General features: G+C 39.7%; 1 protein-coding gene across 2 annotated transcripts; it reads right to left on the bottom strand.

Moving 5' to 3' along the window:
- Positions 1 to 422: 422 nt before the first annotated feature.
- Positions 423 to 26,895, bottom strand: LOC117299957 (pancreatic lipase-related protein 2-like). Of its 2 annotated transcripts, XM_033783583.1 has the most exons (7): positions 26,792 to 26,895; positions 20,775 to 20,871; positions 20,021 to 20,325; positions 19,185 to 19,422; positions 18,654 to 18,787; positions 18,430 to 18,507; positions 423 to 771 (listed from the first exon to the last, which is right to left on the bottom strand). In XM_033783583.1, exons 2-7 carry the CDS (start codon positions 20,842 to 20,844, stop codon positions 556 to 558), a joined length of 1,041 nt encoding a protein of 346 aa, XP_033639474.1. In that variant the 5' UTR covers positions 20,845 to 20,871; positions 26,792 to 26,895; the 3' UTR covers positions 423 to 555. The 2 variants fall into 2 exon arrangements, with proteins under 2 accessions (XP_033639474.1, XP_033639482.1); XM_033783591.1 differs by lacking the exons at positions 18,430 to 18,507; positions 18,654 to 18,787; positions 19,185 to 19,422; ... (1 more) ...; positions 20,775 to 20,871; positions 26,792 to 26,895 and adding exons at positions 993 to 1,126; positions 1,526 to 1,763; positions 2,362 to 2,666; positions 3,116 to 3,212; positions 7,578 to 7,683 and having other exon boundaries at positions 423 to 846.
- Positions 26,896 to 27,433: the final 538 nt, after the last annotated feature.

Here is a 27,433-nt window from a genome sequence, read left to right on the forward strand (position 1 = left end):
TCATTATCTTCAAACTGTGTAAACAAAATGTAAACCTGCGGACATTATGTTTTGTGTCGTACAAAAAGCCTTTATAGACACTGGACACTATTGGTAGTTGTCAAAGACCAGACTTCTCACTTGATGTATCTCAACACATGCATAAAATAACAGACCTGAGAAGTTGCAAAATAACAATGAAAGAAAATAAAAACACTTGTCACACGAAGTTGTGTGCTTTCAGATGCTTGATTTCGAGACCTCAATTTCAGAATCTGAGGTCTCGAAATCATTTCTTGGAAATTTGCATCTTTCTCGAAAAGTACTCCTCTTCAGAGGGAGCCGTTTCTCATAATGTTTTATACTACCAACCTCTCCAAATTACTCATTAACAAGTAAGTTTTATGCTGATAATTATTTTGAGTAGTTATCAATAGTGTCCACTGCCTTTAAACAATATCTGTTTATCAAACTTGCATAATAATAGAAACGTTTACGATTGCTGATCAAACAAAGATACTCAACCGAGTTCTGAGTAGTCTCTATACGAGAAAAAAGACAACTAATATATCAAAACTACGGCATAAGGAATTTGTATCCGCAGTTGTTGGAATCCATCCTGATGACGAATCTTCCAGAGCCGTCTCCTTTCTCTGCATGGATGCCCATCCGGGGGCATGTCCCGCTGCAAGAGCGCTGCCAGATCCGTCTCTTGGTGGCGAAGGAACAGGTTCGGCCGGGCTGAATGTAGAAGTTCTTCATGCTGGATAAGTAGTAGTCAATTGCTCGCATGTGACTGCAGTGGACGGCCACACAGCTTGGTTGGGCGAGGTAGTCAGGGTTAGGATAAAAGTCTTGGTGACCCACCTGTGTCAGAGGTATTCATTCATATAATTAATTTAACACAAAGATTGGATGCCCAATATGCCAATTTACTTTTTAATTAGGGGTTCGAGCTTCAGCCGAGCACATCTTCTTTTGAGGCTATTTTTACGGGCTAAACAAAAACTTACCGGTTCAAGAAGTCCAAACAAATGCATGAGTCCATCCGTATGGATGACGTCAACAAAGTCAGCGTCAGTTCTATCCAAATGGCAATCTGAAGTGCCGAGGTACAACCTGAAACCCGGTCTCGCAGGGTCGAGGCCTGTATAGGGTAAACTCACAGTTATAAATAGCCAAATAATAATTGCTATGTGTAAAAGTTTTGGTTGGCCGATCAATTTGACCCGAAATTTAAATAAATTTTTAAAAAACTGGCACATAATAGTTTTCACCATAGATAATTGTATCAACTTCGTTCCCATCGGTGTATAACCTTGCCTGGCCATGTTTTTTCTTTCCCAGATTGCCTTGCCCGATCGTAACCCACTGGAAGTGTGATTTGAAAGTATCGAAATATATTGAATGTTTAAAATAGTTTTTATCATCAATCCATAATGAGTAGTACGAAAAACGCGCGAGGTGCCGGGCTGGGGTTGCCTGTCCGATTCAGCTAAAACAATCGCGGTCTCAGCTAGATTTTAACTCAAGTCTAGATGTATACCTGAAATACGCCCGATCTGTCCGTGTAAGAACATGCCAGTGTACCCTGCCAGATGGGCACCAAGGCTGTGCCCCAACATGTGGACGTCTTCGTACTGTAAACCTCGACGCTCGTGCAACTCCTCCAGCAGTAAGGCAAGTTCCTTTGCAACCAGTACGATATCCATCACACTCTTTTGATAATGAAGGCGACTCCATCGGGACGATGGCCAACTCACCATGATGATGTTGTAGTTGTCCTGTATAATATGACAGTATTGTTTTATTAGTGTTATAAGATTTGGCCTGCTGGCGTATTTTTTCCCCAGATGAGATGAGGCCACTTAGCATGCGACCATTAAATGGTAAGTGGCCTCATCTGTCCTGCCCAGGCCTGGGCAAAAAAATACGCGGCCTGCCGTATGTGATTCTATCTCAACGAAGTGTGACTGATGCAATCCTCAATATCCCCACCCCGGATTTACGCACACATTATCGTAAATACTCGTTACGCGCACGTTAGACGTGGAATAAGATGCACTGTGGTTAAGCTATAAATGATCAAGTTTGATCGCTAGCTAGGCCAGCATGCACCCAAATCAACAGTAAGCGCTTGAGCAATGGAGTGCGAAAGGGTATTTGTATATTAGTGCGTATTGGCGACCCCAACCAGAAACTGTAGTCATCGGTTGAGCGTTTTCGCGTTTAAACCGCGATGGCGAGGCTGTTCAAACCAAACGGTAACCGACTCGTTTCTCGGTTGGGCTTGGTTGGGGTCGCCAAAACGCACTTCATACATCACTCGAACAACCAATGAGAACGCTGCGGAGGGTATCTAGACACATAAGTTATACATACCAATTTCATGAACGAATGACAGAGTGACATGAAGTATTTGTTCCGAACGCTTGTTTGCCAGCCATGGATTATAACAATTGTTTTCTTGTAGCTGTGGAAACTATCGAATGTGTTGGGGTCGTCCCAGTATAACTTTTGTCGGTAATAGCAGCGTCTGTCACTATTATACTGACGGGTGAACAGGTAGAACTCGTTGTTTATGTCTGACAGGTGAGCTGGATTCAACCCGGACCAACAAGAGAGGCTGGTATCAAAGCAGAAGCGGCCATAGGTATGGCGGACGCCCCGACTGTTATAACATCTGGCTAGAAATATATCATAATAAAGGAAGAACATTAAGTAGTGCGAAACAATGTTATTTCTTCTAATGAAACATGACTCAATTGAATCAAAGGAGTCAGGTATGATGAGGGGCATTATATCACGCAATGTCTTTATGATGAGGGGCATAATGAGAATTGGGCAAAATGAAAATCGTATAACTGATCGAAGAAAAACAAATAAGAATCACAAAAAAATATAAACAAAGTCCGAGAGCTTTTTGATGGCGTGCTTCTTATCCAATATGGCGTAGGTTACATATTTATTTAGTATAGATCTTCCACATCCTTGCATACATGAAGAGCGCCCTTCTCAGAACACATGGCGAGCTCTATACCGGATTATAAGATTGTGGAATTAGAATTTCAAATTAGCAAAATTCCTCACAGTTATTATATGAGTAATTATTTGGAAATACAGTTCACTGTCTTACTCTGGTAGGATTCGTTGACCATGAGTAGGAGTACCAGCGACCCAATCAGGATACGTGTTAGTTCAATCATCTTGTCCAGCCTTGATACCAGTAAAACCTGGAAAAAAACATGACTATCAATATAGTTTGATATGTCTGCATAATTGAAGCAGTGAAGTGCCTCAAAATCACGACATCACATTAGCCTAAACAACAACAACAGCAACTAAAACAACAACAACAAGAAGAAAAACAACTAAAACAACAACAACAACAAAAACAACAACAACAACAACAACATTTATTTCATACTGACTCAGTAATGATACAGATATGTCGATGATTACAGGTAATTTATTAAACAAAAAAATTGGATTATTGAAACTTAGTAACGAAGCATATTGAAGGTTCAGCCCTATTGTAGAGTGTCATGGACGAATGGTTTAGAACTTCGCATTAAAGTTCTGGTGGTTAGGATCATCGGAGTGACGGTTCACATCCCGGTCGTGATGGTCGTGAACTTTTGTCCTTGAGCAAAATGATTTACTATTCTTCACCCAGGGGTATAAATGGGTACCTGATAAGGTAGAGGTTGATATTGTGTACGAAAAAGCACCTGGAGCAACACGGCAGCTCAGGGCTTTCATGGAACTGAGAAGAATTAAAGAGAAGTTACTGGCCAAATGACCAGGGCACAAGTAAAGTGCATTATTATGAAATGCGCTATACTATTATTACTATTATTACTATTACTTACACATGCTGAAGAACTAAGTGCACATTAAGGACCAAGTATTTCTGTCCATTAACAAACAACAAATGAAGACTGGTGATGTGCTCTTTGCTTCATAGAAACATTTTTAGGTCTGCTTCTTTCCATTCACTGTAAGCCGCGCCACTTTACGCAAGATGGCTCCACTGATTACCAGACGGCCATAGGGGTTGCATATCTAGCTTGGTGATTTATGCAAAAACGGCTTTAACATGAGGATGTGATAAGTATTAGCATTCAAAGGAAAAATACAATCTGATCTAAGACATCATAGAAAAAATAGCAAGTCTAAAGGCCGGGAGCTTTTCGATGGCGCACTTTTTATCCAAGATTGCGTAGGTTACGGATATTTAGTATAGGTGTTTCAATTTATACATCCATCCTTGCATACATGTATTTCAACGTCCGGTTTCGGCCGAAAGTAGAGGTGATTGTAAAGTTTGTATTATGCATGCATCAAGAGCTTTCATGGTGCCAATATTTTGTAGGTCTATCGTTTAATGTTCTCTCTCTCTCTCTCTCTCTCTCTCTCTATATATATATATACATATTTGTTAAAGACGTTGGACACTTTGGTAGTTGTCTAAGATCAGTCTTCTCACTTGGTGTATCTCAACATATGCATAAAAGAACAAATCTGTACTTTGAGCTCAATCGATCGTCGAAGTTGCAAGGTATTAATGAAAGAAAAAACACCCTTGTCACACGAAGTTGTGTGCTTTCTGATGCTTGATTCCGAGACCTCAAGTTCTAAATCTGAGGTCTCGAAATCAAATTCGTGGAAAACTACTTCTTTCTCGAAACTATGTTACTTCAGATGGAGCCGTTTCTCACAATGTTTAAACTATCAACAGCTCCCCATTACTTGTTACCAATTAAGGTTTTATGTAACAATTACGTTGAGTAAATTCAAATAGTGTCCAATACCTTCAAACTTTATGTTATGACGTCTTCGATGACCTCATCATTACCAGAAAAAGTAGCATTTTCATTATAAGGTCTAAGAACACGTAAAGCTTCAAGTCTATTTTACAACCTTTCAAAAGTTTCTGGTAGAATAAGAAGACATGGTTATGGTTATGGCGCGATCAGAAATTGAAAGTACGCCTATACATCTTGCCATATTATTGGCATATTGCCCCGAGCCGGAACGAGCATGTTTGTGTGCTTTACATGGTGTTTCCTTAACAACTATCTTATTGAGCGAACTCTACACAGAAAAGTTCTTTGACTTGAGGAAATAAAAATACACATTTTGCCTGGTTGGAAATTTATCGAGGGTATCGAGAGATTGCATGGTGAAACAGAACGTCAGTAACAACGGAGGGACAAAAAGTACGTGTTATCACTATACGAACAATACACTTTCTGTTTTGCGAAGAAGACTTTTGTAAAGGAAACACCATAAGGCCTAGATACAAAGCACACAAACATGCTCTCTCTGAATAAGTCCATTAGGCCGTCCGCCATACCGCGGTGGTCTGAGAAACTCTCTCTCTCTAAGACATCTGTCTAGAGCAGCTGTCTTTACCTCATGCAAACTTATTTTCAGTGCACGAATGTTGTGTGTCAATCTGGCTTTCGGTCTTCCTCTTTCCGCACGACATGCTGCCCCGGGGTTTTGCAGCAAACAAACCCGACCCCAAAGCTCCCAGACACGAAACAGACAAAACTCACGCTCGTCATTTTGGAAAAAGTCTGAGACAACAACAGACAAAAATAGTGAAGAAAAGGGGAACCAAAAATAAACCAAACCAGCGCCTCATGTGAGTTTAAAAGAGGAAAAAGAGATAGGCGCATGAGACGCTCATCAGTGTGCTCCAGGGGTGAGAGAGAAAAATAAAATGTGGACAAAATTAACACTACATATATCTTGGTATAAGATATGCACTAACCCTAAAAGTCCGAAAACAATGCAAATAAGTTCAAGTAAAGATCTTTAATGGTCGTCAAATAGACAGATCTCACCACTGCCACGGTTATAACGGCCCGCGAAAAAACGGAACTTGGTGCTAATTTTCGTACAATGTTTCCGATCGTCGTGATATTTTCCTGGCCCTTTTCTATTGCATTTGTTTAATGACTGTGACTTTGGGCACCATTTTGTTACGACAGAAACTTAATGAGAATGTCGGCATTGTGAAGAGCCCGGAGCACCGAAAGAGGGCGTCCTTTTACGGCGTCTTTTGGTGGAAGGCTTGTTGTTGTTCAAATATAGAGCGAGGGTTCAAGGCTTTCAAAGTAATGACGTTAACACAAAGAACAAGCAGACCAAGTCTTGTGTAGAATGACACATTTATTCAAAAAACATTAGTAGTCCAACCCTGTTTCCTGCCATCAAGTCTGGTAGTACTGCATACTTGTACTTTTTGCATTTCCCCACCATCCCTTCCTACAATATTCTTGGTTATTCAAAGAGTCAACCCTTCATAAAGAGGGGGGGGGGTGTAATACTTCAACCTTCAACGCGGTACCAGTCTCGCGTCCAGGAAGTGTTTGTTTGAAAATACAAGGCCAAGTTCTGTTTGTAACTTCCTCAGGAAGATGACGGGGGAAATCTCTTCATGTGCAACAACAACATACTGAAAAAACGAAAGAGGAAAAGGAAGAGGTCCCCAGATCGCTGGTTATAGTTCAACAACATAAAACAAAAGAGAACAATGGCTGAACGATTAAATGGTTCAGGGTGGAAAATGTGAGCAAATCCCGTGGGAGCTGTTAACAAAATGTTAGGACTAGCAAACGAAGGACATTAAAGGCATATTTACACTCCGTGCCCTACTCACATAATGCCTATTTGTGGGGTACCTAAAAAAAAGCGAACATTGGTATCCTACAAGTAAATTGAAAGTGGACAATGTCCCACAAGGGATTTTTAAAGAAAAAGGACAGTTTAAGGACAGGGTACCTCTTGACGCCTCTCTTAATATGTTTGCATGCGTGGAAGTGTCGTGGCCGAGCGAATCAGATCACCGAGTTCAAACTCTGGTGTTTCTGATCAGCATAGCTTGTGGGTTCGAATCGCCAGTTGTGACACTTGTTTGCTTAAGCAAGACACTTAACCATTGCTTCGTCCTTCGGATGGGACGTAAAGCCGTTGGTCCCGTGTGTTGCGTAACGCATATAAAAGAACTCACTTATCGAAAAGAGAAAGGGTTCACCCCGGTTCCTGGCTAAGGCTGCTTGTGAGTCTAGCTAGTGTTCCTCACAATGCCAAGGGTTGGAGTATTCATTCAGAGGGGATCGATGCAACTTACAAACATTCTTGATTGTTGATTTAATTGATTCAATTAATTTGTTCGACTCTCGGTTATTACAACTTCATACGTATGGACGAGTTATGATGAACGAAAAGCAAACAAAGACAACTTTGTTAACGCAAATCAGAACAACCATATTTTTAGACAGTATACTCAGTTTAAATTAAGTAAAGCTATCAAATTTAATCAATTACAATCCAAGTTGTGAAACAGAGTCCCATAATCTTTTATGAAAACTCATTATATGTTTATGAGAAACTGCGTCAAAGAAAGTCAACTATCTTGCCTAACACCAAAGTGGCAAGCAATTACTATGTTCACTACGCCAAGCTGTAATTGGAACATATGGGTGTTAACATAAAGTATTGTAAAGGCAAGCCAATTTATTTTAAGACAATGACAAGTAAAATAACATCCATTTATGATTTAGATAATAAAGCAATAGACTCACCAGATCCACAACCAACTCCTTCAACCTTACCAAGTTGCACGAAGTACCAGTGGGAAATGAAGGCACCCTGTGAGCAAACTGAAACCAAACTCAATGGAGACCACTCCGCACTGTTATCAGAAATATGCCTAGAAGGAACGCACTCTGTTCGCATACATAGTTCCATACGTCACAACACCTCATATACCGAAAATAATGCGCAAGACTTAACAAAAAAATAGCTTGTTTTTGTTGATCTTAGGAGTGGAGCTAAATATAATTACATGAAGGCGACAAGTATTTCTTTAATTGTAGTTTAGTGACTATATACTAGCTAAAACCAGGGTAAAATAGAATAATCAAACTTTGAGTGGAACTACAAAATTGTCGAATGGACACCAAAGTACGAGAGTGTGATTAGTCTGAACAACTACGTCATTGTATATTACAACGGGCTGAATATATTTTTAAAGGAATTTCAAGCAAAGTCTGCGTAGGGCAATATCGGGTGTTCTGATGTAAGGTGTCTTTCAATTTGGCATTTTGGACCCGATTTGTGGTTTTTGAATAAAATAAAACTTAACAAAATTGCAAACTGTGAAAGTTGGCTAATAAAGAAATAAAACAGTTTGTTTTGGTTTTGGTTTTTTATAAGTCAACACTCAGAAATTTGTTAAATCTGATCTTTTGCACTTTTGCTAAATGGTGTACAATTTAGGATTCTACACAGGATTACTCAATAACTGACTCGTACAATTGTAGTTGTTACTATCTCGCATTCCTTTTTTTATTCACGGTTATTGCCAAATAAAACCATGTAGTGAAATTATTTCACCTTTCTTAAAAGTCGTTCTCTCCCAATGACATGATGCACTAACAGAATAATTTCAATTGGGGGGGGGGGGGCGGGCTAAATGGCAGCAGACCTACCAGTGGAAATGTGAACATGTCCAGCGACGTAACTTTTCGCAAATTCTCTGTACACGCGTCTTAGCCGTGAAATAAGGTGCATGCTGGTCTAGCTAGCTATCAAGCTTGGTCCCTATCTAGACCAGCATGTACCTCATTGCGCAATGGGTATTTCGACGGGTCTATGACAATTACTTTGGTCTGCTGCCACCTAGCGTTGAACAGACTCCCATTGCGTCAGGCCTACATAATATAATTCCTGATCGTAAAATTGTTGACTTGTTGGTTTTTCGATTTCCAAGTCGATCATTAAGTGTATCACGGTCAAAAAAATTGACACAATTTTCGCTATGCTTGATCTTTTCAAAATGTCATGGACAGATCTATAATACTGATAACGATTCCTTTACTGATAACATTTACTTGTGGCATGCAGATTCATTCGCACCTGTAGTTTCTGTTTTAATGTAAACTAGTATTGTGTCCGTAGGTAAAAGAGTGAACAATTTCACTCTCTTCCGAGTTGTGTCAGTTTCGCTTTTTTGAGAGTGAAATCTGCACCACTCCTCTTCGTGAAAGTGGTATGAACTTCTCTCTAAATTGAGTTAAAAGTACCCGTTGTTCACTCTAAAAAATATTTGTATGTCATTATGGCTTTTTGCAACGGTGGTATGGCGGACCAAACGAGTAGTTTTCATTTTTACATTGAGAGAGATGGTAAGGACGCAATCCCACTATAGGTCACGCCCACCCCCTTTATTTAAACTGACTCATCCACCGTTTACCAGAAGCAAATAGGGCAATGTATTTGTTTTTTGATGAATTTGCACATCATTGCCTATTTCCAAATTTCCACTTAATTGCTGAACTTTATTTAACCCCCCAAAATTCCCCCACATTAATGTAATAAGTGTGCGTCCTAATAACAAACTTTATTTCATTCCTTTAACATAATTAAATTCTCAGTAAAATACCATCACCAAAATAAGCCCAATACACTTTAGAGGAGAATTTGTGCCCCCTTAAATTCGGTAGTAAGGGCAGAGGCTAAGTGTAGGGATACTTGGGTATTTCTTCCTCTTTTTTTGTTTTTTGTTAATAACCCATCCAAACGTCTCCTAGACAATGTATGCACATCCGCAGTTACTTGATGTCATCGTGATGCTAAAACTTCCAGAGCCATCTCCTGTCTTAGCATGGATGCCCATCCGGGGACATGTACCGCTGCACGTCGTCCCGCAGCACGCTTCAGTGACGAAGGAACAGGGTTGGCCGGGCTGAATGTCGAAGTTCTTTATGCTGGATAAGTAGAAGTCATATGCCCGCATGTGACTGCAAGCGACCTTCCACAAACACTTTGGTTGCATAAAGGTTCCTTTGTTCGGATAAAAGTCTTGGTGACCCAACTGTAAAAAGAAGGAACATTGATTAGAGGTCCGGTCACACAGGCCCCGATAACGAGTACGAAAACGAGAACGATAAAAATGCACGCCCTCGATTGGTTGAACGAGCGTGGACGTATTCTGCGTGGAGCATTTCAACAATCGAGTGCTTGCATTTTTATCGGTTTCGTTGTCGTTCTCGTTTAGTGGGGTTGTGGCGGGAATTCTGTCCCCCTGGAGATCAGTGCCGGGTACCAGGGAATTCTGTCTGCCGGAAATTCAGTCCTTCTCATTGGAAATTAACGTAGGGGTCGGATTAACGTAGGTGTAAGAGGAGGATTCAAAAGAGGGCGCTATCAGGAGAAGTTTGTACACAGTTTTAACTTAGGCCGTGTCCGAAACGACGACTTCGGCTACAGCTACGTCTAGATCAGCGCGTCTACCAGTGTTGAAGAATAGCAGACGCGCGCGATCTAGCCGTAGCTGTAGCCGAAGTCGCCGTTTCGGACACGGCCTCAGTACAAACTTCTTCTACAGCGCCCTCTTTTGAATCCTCCTCCTCCAATGTTAATGGGGGACCGAATCTCCGGCGGGCCTGGACACGGGCATCAACCGAATTCCTCATCTTGTTGTTATTGATTGGGGGTTTGGGGGGGGGGGGGGTTGAAAGCTCAAGACTCATTTTGATGTTAAGTCTGGCTTTTTAAGTATCTCCTTTATGTTCATCTGTGTTCCTTTTTATGCTTGTCGGGCCTTTTAAAATCTAGTTGTTCATTGGTTTGTACTTTCTTATGTGCTTTTTTATATACACTTTTTTTAATTTCTCGGATTTAGGAGACATACGCCTTTCGGCGATAGTTATTTTGTTTTTACTTTTGTTTAGTTTTTAAAAGCTCTACTTGGTATCCCGCTGTTGTTTTACTTTGTTTGTTTTAAATATTGTTTTATAAGTATACTTCACGCACTTGTAAAATAATGTGTTTATTGGGGCGGTTGAAACAAGGTTTACCGGTTCCTCTACCGACAATGGCGGTCAGGCAGTCCAAAAAGAACACATTACAAGTAAAGCTGGCACATAAAGGAACAACAAAATATACAAATAACTACACCAAATAATATAGAAAAACGTGCAACGATATTGTATAGTTGGCTGTGGGGTTTGTGTGGGGAAGGGTCAAAACCAGGGACGCCTACCCGATTCGACGTCATTACGTAATGCTTGAGGTAATTGGGACCGTAAAATCGGATACCGTGGGCTTATCACACAATTTTTCATAATTTGTAATTCGATAGTCGTTGGCACGTTAAATTTGTAATTCGATGGTCGTTAAATTTGAGTGACTATACCTGGTGTACGTTTCCAAACTTTAGTTTGAATGAATGTTTGCAGTCAATACAAATATGGCATGGCATGGCACTTTGGTTGGTAACTTTATTGTGGTGAGCCTAATGTTGTGCTTTAGCTGCTTGTTTGTGCTGAAGCACCTTCAAAGAGTCAGGACCTCTAGTTACACCTTGCTCCGTGAATACACCTTGCTTATGTTAGTTGCCATTGAACGATAAACAGGTATATCAGTAGTGAGAATTACTCTTTAATTGAGTGAAGTAATGATATTGAAATGTTGATTATCATTCGTGAATTGGCTATAGCAGGTATACCGATCGATTGGTTCTTAATGACCGTGCTTATTTGATACGTGTATTTAAAACATACTTTTAGAGGGGTTGGGGGGGGGGGTAAATGACGGACTCCCGATTTATAAAGTCATCAGACACAGGTGTCTTCAAATTTGACGAAAGGTACAACTTAACCCATTCTTCGTACAATATGCGCATACAATTTGATTTAAAATTAATGACACAATTCTTCGTATGCCTAATACGTTCTTAGAGTCTTTTTCGGAAACTCTCGAAAATTATGCTATTTTGAACTCAAGTTCTGATGACTTATATTGACTATGTAGTTCGAAACATATTATCTAGATATAGTCATAATATTATTACAAACTGTTGAAATATAGTATGGTTGCAAATGAATGATCGCATTGAAAGCTTAAAACAACGAGAGTAACGTTCACATTGTAACTATTTGATCAGAACCAATAATACTTACCAACTGACACGCACCACTATGTTTAACATGACATTGTTGCCAAAAGACGTTCCGTAATATGTTTTTAATTTAACTTAAAGGATGTCGCAGCACAATCGAAATTTTGTGGTCAAAAGGTAAATTCGAAAATATGTTCAGAGATGTTTACATAATATAGCTAAGGTATTATGGAGCCCCTCTGAGAAAGGTTAACAACAATCTAAACTGTACAATTCAAAATATTTTGTGTCCTCAAAATATTGTTTCGTAACCTCGAAATATAATTTCGTTTCCCCGAAATCATTTCATAACAAGAGTTCACAATGTGTTTCATTTGACATTTAGACACGCCGAAATATAGCCTGATCTGTATATTTTAAAAATACTTGTTGTTTTAAACAATATGACGTTCCGAGGCTTCCATAGTTTAATTCGAACCAACGAATATTTGAGTTTTCTGCATTGTCATATTGCTCCAACAGACGCGGGTATTCCATATTATTATTATGATTTTGTTGATGAAGTCGTTGTTTTAGAGGTTGCCGGGCACATATGGGATTTAATATTATAATATGTATTTTTTTTTATAGGGGTTTGCATTTGATGAAACAAGCTTTGAATAGGGCACGCGCAGAAAATATAACTAGGAAGATTATGTGCATTACACATCCAAGGGAAAATACTAAAATTGATCATGATACCGAGGATTGCGTTGCCAAGCAACATTGGGCCACAACGCGTCCGCACCCAAGTAACGAGCACCGACAACGGCCGCATCCTTAGACGTTGCCATTATAATACTAAAGTAATTATATCAACCATAACAAAAATCATACTGACCTTAAAATATGGAGCGAACACAATGAATGAAATATACATCTTGAAGAAATGTATATACCCATTCACCCTTTCATCATCCGTAAAGGGGAGGTTTATTTAATTTTCTTTTGAAATTTTTTTTTGGGGGGGGGGTTGCGGGGAGGGTGCTTGTTTTCTTTCATGTTAAAGGAATACGTTGCCTTAGATCGGTCGAGTTGTTCTTTGAAAAGCGTTTGTAACCGTTTGTTATAAAATGCATAATGGTTAGAAAGATGTTCTCAAAGTATAGAATACAACGATTCACACAAACATGCCTCGAAATTGCATGGTTTTCCTAACATTGCATTTTATAACAAACGGTTACAAAGGCTTTTTAAAGACCAACTCGTCCGATTGTCCCTTTAATCTATGGTCTACTCATGCCCTAGACGTTAAGGACAAAATAGTTATACTATGTCACATACTGGCTTTCATCGTTATTTCTGCGAAGGTTTCCCAACCGTTTTAGGTCGTGCCAGATATATAGCCCGCTATTTGTTTGATATAAAGACAATTCAAGAGACTTTTGTGTGAAGTTTGTTGTTGATAGAATGATCAAAACATGGTGCATAGATAAACATTAATGCTCCCATACCCAACCTCTAAAAGGCCTCTCCAATCTACATTAGGCTTATGTGCTTTTTGCTAAAACAGAGTACGTTTCCCCTCGTCGAATTTTATGTAAAATTAATGTGTGCTTGTAAAACTAGCTACATTTTGTGGATTCCGAAGTACTTTCTCCATTGAACCACAATCTTCTTTTAGCGAGTCCAAGGCCCCCTCCTTGTCATTCTGTTTCCATCGATTTACTCGCATGGTTTAATCTAATTGTGATAATTAGCGAGGCAAATCAACAATTCTTTTCACACGCACACAAGTTAGAATGTATAACGCCTCCCTGTTTGAATAATGTATACCTACTCACAAGCACTGTAACAACGGGGTATACCCCCAAACAGATTCACACAAAGACCTCTGATTTTAACTTAAGTTTCATCATTTTGGTCTTTTTTTTTTCTTTCTTTTTTCCACCTTCTTCTTCCCTTTTGTCATATTATACTGTTGGTCCTAATGGCTTCTATTCGGGGAGCAATTCAAATAGAAATAAAGCAGAAAAAAGTCACAAAAGTTATCATAGTATAAAACTGATTTTTCTCCTTTACCAGAGGTTGGTTTAAAGGGGGGGGGGGGCGTTTAAATGACTCATGGGAAATTACTTATTCCCATCATCACTTAAGTATTTTTTTCTGATATACAAAATCTTGCGTTCGGCCGTGGAACAACACCAAGTTGTATTATGAAACTCAAAAAGTGAGGCAAATAAGGGGAAATGTTTGATATACATTTGATGTAAGTTAAATTAAGTTTCTTGTTATTATCCTAATGTTTTCTTTCTAGACAAATCTGCAATGGACCTGTACTCAACTATCTCATGGCATTCTAACTATAGAACTGTTAATCAGAGACCTTAAGTTCCCCAATTTATTTAAAGTGATACATACACCAAGCAAAACACCGTCGCACACCGGAGTAGTAGGCCCACTGTGCTTCTGTTCTGTTTTTAATAATCTGTTCTCTCGTTGCCTGGTTTATGACAAGGCAGGATGTTTAATCTGTATCAATATTAATAGCAGTCCCTCCCTTGGAGCAACCCTCCCTGGCTGCAGTTGGACTTTAGGCCAATAATGATTGATTCTGAACCCTAAAAACCTGCAATTCTGTGCAGCGTGAAAGTTATCGACTACATCAGATTTGTCACGTGCTTTTAAACAACGGCTTCCTAAAGCGCAGTATTCGTTTTTTTTTTTATCGTGCACACGAAGCACGCCCTCTGCCGCCCGAGACGCAAAGTCGCAACACTAAACCGTGTGCCAACTTCAGTTTGAGGCATGATCCCATCACATAACTTCTATTATAAATGAGGATACAAACAAAACTCAGCAGAACGATTCATTCCTTTTTGCCTGTACCTTGGTCTATCCCTGGCCGATCAAGTTTAAAATCAGGCAACTTTCAACTCAACAATGTCTTTGAGCTACCGCGTTATTGCCTACTGTGTTAATTTGGCCAGCTGCATGTACCTCTGCACTACTCGTATAAATTTAATACAGCACAGCTATTTCACGCACTTGTCACTTCGTATGTCTTAAAACATGTGTGGTTGTGTGCTCAATTCGGTACAATCAGGTCACAAGAAAACCTAAAATAAAAGGTTTCCAAGTGGACAAATCTGAAGACTACATTGGATGCTCCAAATGGAAATTTGTGTACAAAGTACACACATGTGTATATGGGAAAATGTTAAGTACATGGACAATAGGAAGGTTCAAAGACATTTCCTCGGGGTGCACTTAGACCGTGAGTGTCTATACTGTCTAGTGAAACCGAGTGGGGAATTTACCCAACATGGATCCGGTTTATCTTACGGATTGGGTCCTTGCTGCGCTTTCGCGTACAAATTAGGACGTCGCTTCAAAAATGACCAAACAACATTCTTAAACAAGAATCGGAACTCAAAGAGAAGTCCTTGGTTTACAGCTTGTTAAAACATGTGTGATTTATTTTTAAAATCGAGTGTTACTGGGTACAAAACGATGTGATACTTCTTGTGACAAATTAGAGGAACACGTTGCCTTGGATCGGACGAGTTGGTCTATTAAAAGCGTTTAAAACCGTTTGTTATGAAATGTATATGGTTGGAAAGATGTTGTAAAAGTACAATATACTGATCCACACAAGTATCACTCAAAATTGCACGGTTTTCCTTTTACGTCGCGAACTATCACGGTCGGCCATTTATGGGAGTCAAAATGTTGACTCCCGAAATGACCGACCGTGTTAGTCGACAAGGTAAAAAGAAAACCACGCAATTTCGAGGCATATTTGTGTAGATCATTGTAACCTACTTTTACAATATCTTTCTAACAATATGCATTTTAAGTAGGATTTGAAACTTTGCATGGTGGAGATAAGATATAGAGGAGTTTGCGGTAACACCATGTAATAATCTCTAAATGAGTTGGGGTGGTTCTGAAAAAAACCGTTGGTTTAACTCGACGTTTCGATCAGTATGCTCTGATCGTCTTCTGGAGAGTATGCATTTTATAACAAACGGTTACAGAACGCTTTTCAAAGACCAACTCGACCGATGCAAGGCAACGTGTTGCTTAGTAAAATCTGTTAACCCGATTCCTATAATTCGAGATTGAATTTCTTTGAAAAATTTAGTTTTTAATTTTCGGGCCCTCAATGGTTTAGCCCCTGGATACATTTGTTCTTCATTCATTCCCCTCTGCCTGGTTCACGATCATCGAGACTCTCAAAACGTCCTTGAGCCTCGTTCCCACTAAAGAAATTTGGTGTTAGAGGGCGTATGCTACTTGTTTGTAGAATTCATTATACATTTTGCATCATTATAATACAAGCTTAATAGAAACCTTTAAAACTCAATTCAATACTGCCTATTATTGTCTTTTCTTTTGTTTAATGTTCTCTTGCGTCATACTCTTGAAGGTGCCATGATAACAACTGTCAGGGGGAGACAAATTCATGCATTACAAGTTTTGTTTTTAAATAACTTCGAAGTTAACAAAAACAAATTGACAGAGTGTAATTTGAACCAAAAATCTCCGGTTTATAGGCACTGGCGTTTAGTTATTGTCAAAGACCAGTATTCTCACTTGGTGTATCCAAACACATGCATTAAAACGAATCTGCCAAATTTGACTCAATATTGATCATCGAAGTTGCAAGAGAATAGTAAAAGAACAAACGCCATTGTTGCAAAAGTTTGTGTGCATTAAAATGCTTATTTAAATGCTTCAGGCCTGAACTCCTCTATTTTTAAGTGAGAAATAACTTCTTTCTCAAAAATTGTATCTTCAGAAGGGAGCCGTTTCTAAAAGAATCAACAGCTCTCCATTGCTCGTTACCGCGAATAAGTTTTGTTGTTAACAATTGTTTTGAGTAGTTACTACTAATAGTGTCCAGTGCCTTTAACGTGATGGTGTCTTATGGAAATCTGTACGCCGGGGATAGTTCCCCCACCGTACACTAAAGCCCGGTTCATACTTCCTGCGAATGCGAATGCGAAGCGACTTTGACGTAACTTTGACATTCGTATCGCATTCGCAGGAAGTATGAACCGGGCTTAACGGAGGTAGGCAATTAAAAAGAGGGCGCTTACAGAAGAAGTGTGTGCATAGTTTGCCGTATGAGTCCTCCGTTTACAACCAAATTTGACCTCCATTTAAACACATATTCCCCCGATGATCGAAATGTAATTTAATCCAAGACCATCTACTCATATTAATGCAATTATGTTTGCGTTGTTAAACACACTATTTCACCCTTATCATTTATTTATTTAAACTATACCAGACACCCTCACCCCCTTTTACAGGGAAAAATGCGCTTTACAGACTAAATATGTAAAGTAAGAAGCCAATTAACATGCCGCTAAATATTGTCAAAGTTATATTATATTAGAGTAAATAATATAGGCTAAGAGTTTGAAAGGGTGTCGGTTCCTTTTGTAGGTTTTTGAACATGACAGGGATCCCTAAACTCATGGTAGACGTATGTAAAACTTACCTGTAGATGTTTCACCTTCTTGTGTCGTCAAGTTTTTTAGAGAAAAAAAGGTGAAAATCAGGGAGTGATGTTTTCAGGAGACTCTCTTTATGACACTACTGGTAAATACGTTGTACAAATTAGAATGATGTTTGTCTCCTGAGACGAACATTACTTTCGTGACATTGTTTTACTCATTTCTCAGAAACTACAGCACCTCAGCAAGAATTTTTTTAAGCGGGTATATTTTGACCATCATTATCTTCAAACTGTGTAAAAAAAATGTAAACCTGCGGACATTATGTTTTGTGTCGTACAAAAAGTACACAAAACCTTTATAGACACTGGACACTATTGGTAGTTGTCAAAGACCAGTCTTCTCACTTGATGTATCTCAACACATGCATAAAATAACAGACCTGAGAAAATTTGATCTCAATCGGTCGTCAAAGTTGCAAAATAACAATGAAAGAAAATAAAAACACTTGTCACACGAAGTTGTGTGCTTTCAGATGCTTGATTTCGAGACCTCAATTTCAGAATCTGAGGTCTCGAAATCATTTCGTGGAAAATTACATCTTTCTCGAAAAGTACTCCTCTTCAGAGGGAGCCGTTTCTCATAATGTTTTATACTACCAACCTCTCCAAATTACTCGTTAACAAGTAAGTTTTATGCTAATAATTATTTTGAGTAGTTATCAATAGTGTCCACTGCCTTTAAACAATATCTGTTTATCAAACTTGCAGAATAATAGAAACGTTTCGATTGCTGATCAAACAAAGATACTCAACCGAGTTCTGAGTAGGTCTCTATACGAGAAAAAAGACAACTAATATATCAAAACTACGGCATAAGGAAGCCGTATCCGCAGTTGTTGGAATCCATCCTGATGAAGAATCTTCCGGAGCCGTCTCGTTTCTCTGCATGGATGCCCATCCGGGGGCATGTCCCGCTGCAATAGGGCGGCCAGATCCGAGTCAGGGTGGCGAAGGAACAGGTTCGGCCGGGCTGAATGTAGAAGTTCTTCATGCTGGATAAGTAGTAGTCAATTGCTCGCATGTGACTGCAGTGGACGACAAACGTACAGCCTGGTTGGTCGAGGTCGCCATGGTTAGGATAAAAGTCTTGGTGACCCACCTGTGTCAGAGGTATTCATTCATATCATTAATTTAACACAAAGATTAGGTGCACAAAATGCCATTTTACTTTTTAATTAGGGGTTCGAGCTTCAGCCGAACACATCTTCTTTTGAGGCTATTTTTTCGGGCTAAACAAAAACTTACCGGTTCATAAAGTCCGAACAGATGGACGGGTCCATCCGTATGGATGACGTCAACAAAGTCAGCGTCAGTTCTATCCAAATGGCAATCTGAAGTGCCGAGGTACTCCCTGAAACCCGGTCTCGCAGGGTCGAGGCCTGTATAGGGTAAACTCACAATTATAAAGAGCCAAATAATAACTGCTATGTGTAAAATTTTTGGTTGGCCGATCAGTTTGACCCGAAATTTAAATAAATTTAAAAATAAGGCACATACTAGTTTTTACCATTGATAATTATATCAACTTCGTTCTCATCGGTGTATAACCTTGCCTGGCCATGTTTTTTCTTTCCCAGAGTGCCTTGCCCGATCGTAACCCACTGGAAGTGTGATTTGAAAGTATCGAAATATATTGAATGTTTAAAATAGTTTTTATCATCAATCCATAATGTGTAGTACGCAAAACGCGCGAGGTGCCGGGCTGGGGTTGCCTGTCCGATTCAGCTAAAACAATCGCGGTCTCAGCTAGATTTTAACTCAAGTCTAGATGTATACCTGAAATACGCCCGATCTGTCCGTGTAAAAACATGCCAGTGTACCCTGCCAGATGGGCACCAAGGCTGTGCCCCAACATGTGGACGTCTTCGTACTGTAAACCTCGACGCTCGTGCAACTCCTCCAGCAGTAAGGCAAGTTCCTTTGCAACCAGTACGATATCCATCACACTCTTTTGATAATGAAGGCGACTCCATCGGGACGATGGCCAACTCACCATGATGATGTTGTAGTTGTCCTGTATAATATGACAGTATTGTTTTATTAGTGTTATAAGATTTGGCCTGCTGGCGTATTTTTTCCCCAGATGAGATGAGGCCACTTAGCATGCGACCATTAAATGGTAAGTGGCCTCATCTGTCCTGCCCAGGCCTGGGCAAAAAAATACGCGGCCTGCCGTATGTGATTCTATCTCAACGAAGTGTGACTGATGCAATCCTCAATATCCCCACCCCGGATTTACGCACACATTATCGTAAATACTCGTTACGCGCACGTTAGACGTGGAATAAGATGCACTGTGGTTAAGCTATAAATGATCAAGTTTGATCGCTAGCTAGGCCAGCATGCACCCAAATCAACAGTAAGCGCTTGAGCAATGGAGTGCGAAAGGGTATTTGTATATTAGTGCGTATTGGCGACCCCAACCAGAAACTGTAGTCATCGGTTGAGCGTTTTCGCGTTTAAACCGCGATGGCGAGGCTGTTCAAACCAAACGGTAACCGACTCGTTTCTCGGTTGGGCTTGGTTGGGGTCGCCAAAACGCACTTCATACATCACTCGAACAACCAATGAGAACGCTGCGGAGGGTATCTAGACACATAAGTTATACATACCAATTTCATGAACGAATGACAGAGTGACATGAAGTATCTGTTCCGATAGCTTGTTTGCCAGCCATGGATTATAACAATTGTTTTCTTGTAGCTGTGGAAACTATCGAATGTGTTGGGGTCGTCCCAGTATAACTTTTGTTGGTAATAGCAGCGTCTGTCACTATTATACTGACGGGTGAACAGGTAGAACTCGTTGTTTATGTCTGACAGGTGAGCTGGATTCAACCCGGACCAACAAGAGAGGCTGGTATCAAAGCAGAAGCGGCCATAGGATTGGCGGACGCCCCGACTGTTATAACATCTGGCTAGAAATATATCATAATAAAGGAAGAACATTAAGTAGTGCGAAACAATGTTATTTCTTCTAATGAAACATGACTCAATTGAATCAAAGGAGTCAGGTATGATGAGGGGCATTATATCACGCAATGTCTTTATGATGAGGGGCATAATGAGAATTGGGCAAAATGAAAATCGTATAACTGATCGAAGAAAAACAAATAAGAATCACAAAAAAATATAAACAAAGTCCGAGAGCTTTTTGATGGCGTGCTTCTTATCCAATATGGCGTAGGTTACAGATTTATTTAGTATAGATCTTCCACATCCTTGCATACATGAAGAGCGCCCTTCTCAGAACACATGGCGAGCTCTATACCGGATTATAAGATTGTGGAATTAGAATTTCAAATTAGCAAAATTCCTCACAGTTATTATATGAGTAATTATTTGGAAATACAGTTCACTGTCTTACTCTGGTAGGATTCGTTGACCATGAGTAGGAGTACCAGCGACCCAATCAGGATACGTGTTAGTTCAATCATCTTGTCCAGCCTTGATACCAGTAAAACCTGGAAAAAAACATGACTATCAATATAGTTTGATATGTCTGCATAATTGAAGCAGTGAAGTGCCTCAAAATCACGACATCACATTAGCCTAAACAACAACAACAGCAACTAAAACAACAACAACAACAAAAACAACAACAACAACAACATTTATTTCACACTGACTCAGTAATGATACAGATATGTCGATGATTACAGGTAATTTATTAAACCAAAAAATTGGATTATTGAAACTTAGTAACGAAGCATATTGAAGGTTCAGCCCTATTGTAGAGTGCCATGGACGAATGGTTTAGAACTTCGTATTAAAGTTCTGGGGGTTAGGATCATCGGAGTGACGGTTCACATCCCGGTCGTGATGGTCGTGAACTTTTGTCCTTGAGCAAAATGATTTACTATTCTTCACCCAGGGGTATAAATGGGTACCTGATAAGGTAGAGGTTGATATTGTGTACGAAAAAGCACCTGGAGCAATACGGCAGCTCAGGGCTTTCATGGAGCTGAAAAGAATTAAAGGGAAGTTACTGGCCAAATGACCAGGGCACAAGTAAAGTGCATTATTATGAAATGCGCTATATAGTTATTACTATTATTACTATTACTTACACATGCTGAAGAACTAAGTGCACATTAAGAACCAAGTATTTCTGTCCATTAACAAACAACAAATGAAGACTGGTGATGTGCTCTTTGCTTCATAGAAACATTTTTGGGGAAAGTTAGGGATCTTCAAAGGTCTGCTTCTTTCCATTCACTGTAAGCCGCGCCACTTTACGCAAGATGGCTCCACTGATTACCAGACGGCCATAGGAGTTGCATCTAGCTTGGTGATTTATGCAAAAACGGCTTTAACATGAGGATGTGATAAGTATTAGCATTCAAAGGAAAAATACAATCTGATCTAAGACATCATAGAAAAAATAGCAAGTCTAAAGGCCGGGAGCTTTTCGATTGCGCACTTTTTATCCAAGATGGCGTAGGTTACGGATATTTAGTATAGGTGTTTCAATTTATACATACATCCTTGCATACGGATTTCAACGTCCGGTTTCGGCCGAAAGTAGAGGTGATTGTAAAGTTTGTATTATGCATGCATCAAGAGCTTTCATGGTGCCAATATTTTGTAGGTCTATCGTTTAATGTTCTCTAGATATATATATATCAAATAATAAACCACAAGGGAAACTGACTGGGAACATTTTTTTTAAATGATTTTGGATTGAACAAAGAAAATTGACTAGAGCGGGATTTGAACCAACGACCTCCGGTTTAACGTGCCGGCGCTCTACCAACTGAGCTATCTAGCCCTATGTTGGTGGTCTCCCAATTTTGTCAATATCTTTGTTCGGGGGTGCCTGTCAGAAGCCATTAAACCGCAAACTGCCGTGTAGCCAGGGATCACACCCGGGTAACGATACAACCTGGGAAGCGGCAGACAGGGGATCACCTTAAGGGGATGCGACTTTTTTATATGAGATATCAAATAATAAACCACAAGGGAAACTGACTGGGAACATTTTTTTTAAATGATTTGGATTGAACAAAGAAAATTGACTAGAGCGGGATTTGAACCAACGACCTCCGGTTTAACGTGCCGGCGCTCTACCAACTGAGCTATCTAGCCCTATGTTGGTGGTCTCCCAATTTTGTCAATATCTTTGTTCGGGGGTGCCTGTCAGAAGCCATTAAACCGCAAACTGCCGTGTAGCCAGGGATCACACCCGGGTAACGATACAACCTGGGAAGCGGCAGACAGGGGATCACCTTAAGGGGATGCGACTTTTTTATATCAGATTTCAAATAATAAACCACAAGGGAAACTGACTGGGAACATTTTTTTTAAATGATTTTGGATTGAACAAAGAAAATTGACTAGAGCGGGATTTGAACCAACGACCTCCGGTTTAACGTGCCGGCGCTCTACCAACTGAGCTATCTAGCCCTATGTTGGTGGTCTCCCAATTTTGTCAATATCTTTGTTCGGGGGTGCCTGTCATGTCTCTTCCATAAAGACTAAGAAACCGTACCCAGTCTCTATCCACTTCAACAGCCCCAATCATAGTGTCATTGATGTTGAACTTCTGGTGATTGAAGCTTGCAATGGTGATGACACACACCGCAAGAATAGAGAATCACACTGGATTCACCAACTCAAGACAGTCAAACCCTTTGGACTATACATAAACACTGGTGTTAAATAACTTCTCATTACCCTCCACTTCACTTCTGCCTAAGAACTCATATGTTGTATATATTCTGTACATAAAATATAAATTAACCTAGTTTAAAGTTGTTTTTATAAATTCATCACTGTAACTATCTGATGTAAGTAACCCCCCCCCCCCTTTTTTTCCACAGGTCCCTCATACCTATTTTTAAAATCATCATACCTTTGATCTTGCTATTCTTATTAATTGACCATTGTTAGTTGCATTATGATGCAACTTGCTCTCTAATCCTACCCTTTCATGTCTCCCTCCATTGTTGTCGAACAATACATTTACCACTTTTATGGTCCAGTAACCCTTCCTTTCATTCTAAACATCCTTTGTCCTCGCCACTTCACTCCTATTGGTTCATAGCCCCCAATATTGTTTCTGAAATAGGAACTTTGATTGGCTGTTATTTTCCCGCTTCTTTCTGGATCCTTTCCTTAATCCCTTTCCCCCTCTCTTTTTCTATAAATGGATATGTATTTGTTTGTACTTGTCTTATGCCTCTGAAGAAGGTCCGGATTGGATCGAAAGCTAAGGCCATCTACCCTATTCATTATATATATATATATATATACATATTTGTTAAAGACGTTGGACACTTTGGTAGTTGTCTAAGATCAGTCTTCTCACTTGGTGTATCTCAACAAATGCATAAAAGAACAAATCTGTACTTTGAGCTCAATCGATCGTCGAAGTTGCAAGGTATTAATGAAAGAAAAAACACCCTTGTCACACGAAGTTGTGTGCTTTCTGATGCTTGATTCCGAGACCTCAAGTTCTAAATCTGAGGTCTCGAAATCAAATTCGTGGAAAATTACTTCTTTCTCGAAACTATGTTACTTCAGATGGAGCCGTTTCTCACAATGTTTAAACTATCAACAGCTCCCCATTACTTGTTACCAATTAAGGTTTTATGTAACAATTATGTTGAGTAAATTCAAATAGTGTCCAATGCCTTCAAACTTTATGTTATGACGTCTTCGATGACCTCATCATTACCAGAAAAAGTAGCATTTTCATTATAAGGTCTAAGAACACGTAAAGCTTCAAGTCTATTTTTCAACCTTTCAAAAGTTTTTGGTAGAATAAGAAGACATGGTTATGGTTATGGCGCGATCAGAAATTGAAAGTACGCCTATACATCTTGCCATATTATTGGCATATTGCCCCGAGCCGGAACGAGCATGTTTGTCTGCTTTACATGGTGTTTCCTTAACAAATATCTTATTGAGCGAACTCTACACAGAAAAGTTCTTTGACTTGAGGAAATAAAAATACACATTTTGCCTGGTTGGAAATTTATCGAGGGTATCGAGAGATTGCATGGTGAAACAGAACGTCAGTAACAACGGAGGGACAAAAAGTACGTGTTATCACTATACGAACAATACACTTTCTGTTTTGCGAAGAAGACTTGAAAGGAAACACCATACGGCCTAGATACAAAGCACTCAAACATGCTCTCTCTGAATAAGTCCATTAGGCCGTCCGCCATACCGCGGTGGTCTGAGAAACGAACTCTCTCTAAGACATCTATCTAGAGCAGCTGTCTTTAGCTCATGCAAACTTATTTTCAGTGCACGAATGTTGTCGGTCAATCTGGCTTTCGGTCTCCCTCTTTCCGCACGACATGCTACCCCGGGGTTTTGCAGCAAAACCCGACCCCAAAGCTCCCAGACACGAAACAGACAAAACTCACGCTCGTCATTTTGGAAAAAGTCTGAGACAACAACAGACAAAAATAGTGAAGAAAAGGGGAACCAAAAATAAACCAAACCAGCGCCTCCTGTGAGTTTAAAAGAGGAAAAAGAGATAGGTGCATGAGACGCTCATCAGTGTGCTCCTGGGGTGAGAGAGAAAAATAAAATTGGGACAAAATTAACACTACATATATCTTGGTATAAAATATGCACTCACCCCAAAAGTCCGAAAACAATGCAAATAAGTTCAAGTAAAGATCTTTAATGGTCTTCAAATAGACAGACCTCACCACTGCCATGCCTATAACGGCCCACGAAAAGAACGGAACTTGGTGCTAGTTTTCGTACAATGTTTCTGATCGTCTTGATATTTTCCTGGTCCTTTTCTATTGCATTTGTTTAATTACTGTGACTTTGGGCACCATTTTGTTACGACAGAAACTTAATGAGAATGTCGGCATTGTGAAGAGCCCGGAGCACCGAAAGAGGGCGTCCTTTTACGGCGTCTTTTGGTGGAAGGGTTGTTGTTGCTTATGAAGTATCGTATTTGTTCAAATATAGAGCGAGGGTTCAAGGCTTTCAAAGTTATGACGTTAACACAAGGAACAAGCAGACCAAATCTTGTGTAGAATGACAAATTTATTCAAAAAACATCAGTAGTCCAACCCTGTTTCCTGCCATCAAGTCTGGTAGTACTGCATACTTGTACTTTTTGCATTTCCCCACCATCCCTTCCTACAATATTCTTGGTTATTCAAAGAGTCAACCCTTCATAAAGAGGGGGGGGGGGTGTAATACTTCAACCTTCAACGCGGTACCAGTCTCGCGTCCAGGAAGTGTTTGTTTGAAAATACAAGGCCAAGTTCTGTTTGTAACTTCCTCAGGAAGATGATGGGGGAAATCTCTTCATGTGCAACAACACCATACTGAAAAAAACGAAAGAGAAAAAGGAAGAGGTCCCCAGATCGCTGGTTATAGTTCAACAACATAAAACAAAAGAGAACAATGGCTGTTAACAAAATGTTAGGACTAGCAAACGAAGGACATTAGAGGCATATTTACACTCCATGCCCTACTCACATAATGCCTATTTGTGGGGTACCTAAAAAAAAGCGAACATTGGTATCCCACAAGTAAATTGAAAGTGGACAATGTCCCACAAGGGATTTTTAAAGAAAAAGGACAGTTTAAGGACAGGGTACCTCTTTACGCCTCTCTTAATATGTTTGCATGCGTGGAAGTGTCGTGGCCGAGCGAATCAGAGCACCGAGTTCAAACTCTGGTGTTTCTGATCAGCATAGCTTGTGGGTTCGAATCGCCAGTTGTGACACTTGTTTGCTTAAGCAAGACACTTAACCATTGCTTCGTCCTTCGGATGGGACGTAAAGCCGTTGGTCCCGTGTGTTGCGTAACGCATATAAAAGAACCCACTTATCGAAAAGAGAAAGGGTTCACCCCGGTTCCTGGCTAAGGCTGCTTGTGAGTCTAGCTAGTGTTCCTCACAATGCCAAGGGTTGGAGTATTCATTCAGAGGGGATCGATGCAACTTACAAACATTCTTGATTGTTGATTTAATTGATTCAATTAATTTGTTCGACTCTCGGTTATTACAACTTCATACGTATGGACGAGTTATGATGAACGAAAAGCAAACAAAGACAACTTTGTTAACGCAAATCAGAACAACAATTTTTTAGACAGTATACTCAGTTTAAATTAAGTAAAGCTACCAAACTTAATCAATTACAATCCAAGTTGTGAAACAGAGTCCCATAATCTTTTATGAAAGCTCATTATATGTTTATGAGAAACTGCGTCAAAGAAAGTCAACTATCTTGCCTAACACCAAAGTGGCAAGCAATTACTATGTTCACTACGCCAAGCTGTAATTGGAACATATGGGTGTTAACATAAAGTATTGTAAAGGCAAGCCAATTTATTTTAAGACAATGACAAGTAAAATAACATCCATTTATGATTTAGATAATAAAGCAATAAACTCACCAGATCCACAACCAACTCCTTCAACCTTACCAAGTTGCACGAAGTACCAGTGGGAAATGAAGGCACCCTGTGAGCAAACTGCAACAAAACTCAATGGATACCACTCCGCACTGTTATTAGAAATATGCCTAGAAGGAACGCACTCTGTTCGCATACATAGTTCCATACGTCACAACACCTCATATACCGAAAATAATGCGCAAGACTAAACAAACAAATAGCTTGTTTTGTTGATCTTAGGAGTGGAGCTAAATATAATTACATGTAGGCAACAAGTATTTCTTTAATTGTAGTTTAGTGACTATATACTAGCTAAAACCAGGGTAAAATAGAATAATCAAACTTTGAGTGGAACTACAAAATTGTCGAATGGACACCAAAGTACGAGAGTGTGATTAGTCTGAACAACTACGTCATTGTATATTATAACGGGCTGAATATATTTTTAAAGGAATTTCAAGCAAAGTTGGCGTTTGCTTTGCTTTGCTTTGCGTAGGGCAATATCAGGTGTTCTGATGTAAGGTATTTTGGTAGCTAACTAGCCTGTCCGTTCCCATGTGTCAAATCGTATGTACCATAATACAAACGGCAGGGGGGAAACCTGTCTTCGTTACCAGCGATGAAGTCGTGGGTCCGACCCAC

This window comes from Asterias rubens, chromosome 1 (assembly GCF_902459465.1).
Source record: "Asterias rubens chromosome 1, eAstRub1.3, whole genome shotgun sequence".
NCBI lineage: Eukaryota > Metazoa > Echinodermata > Asteroidea > Forcipulatida > Asteriidae > Asterias > Asterias rubens.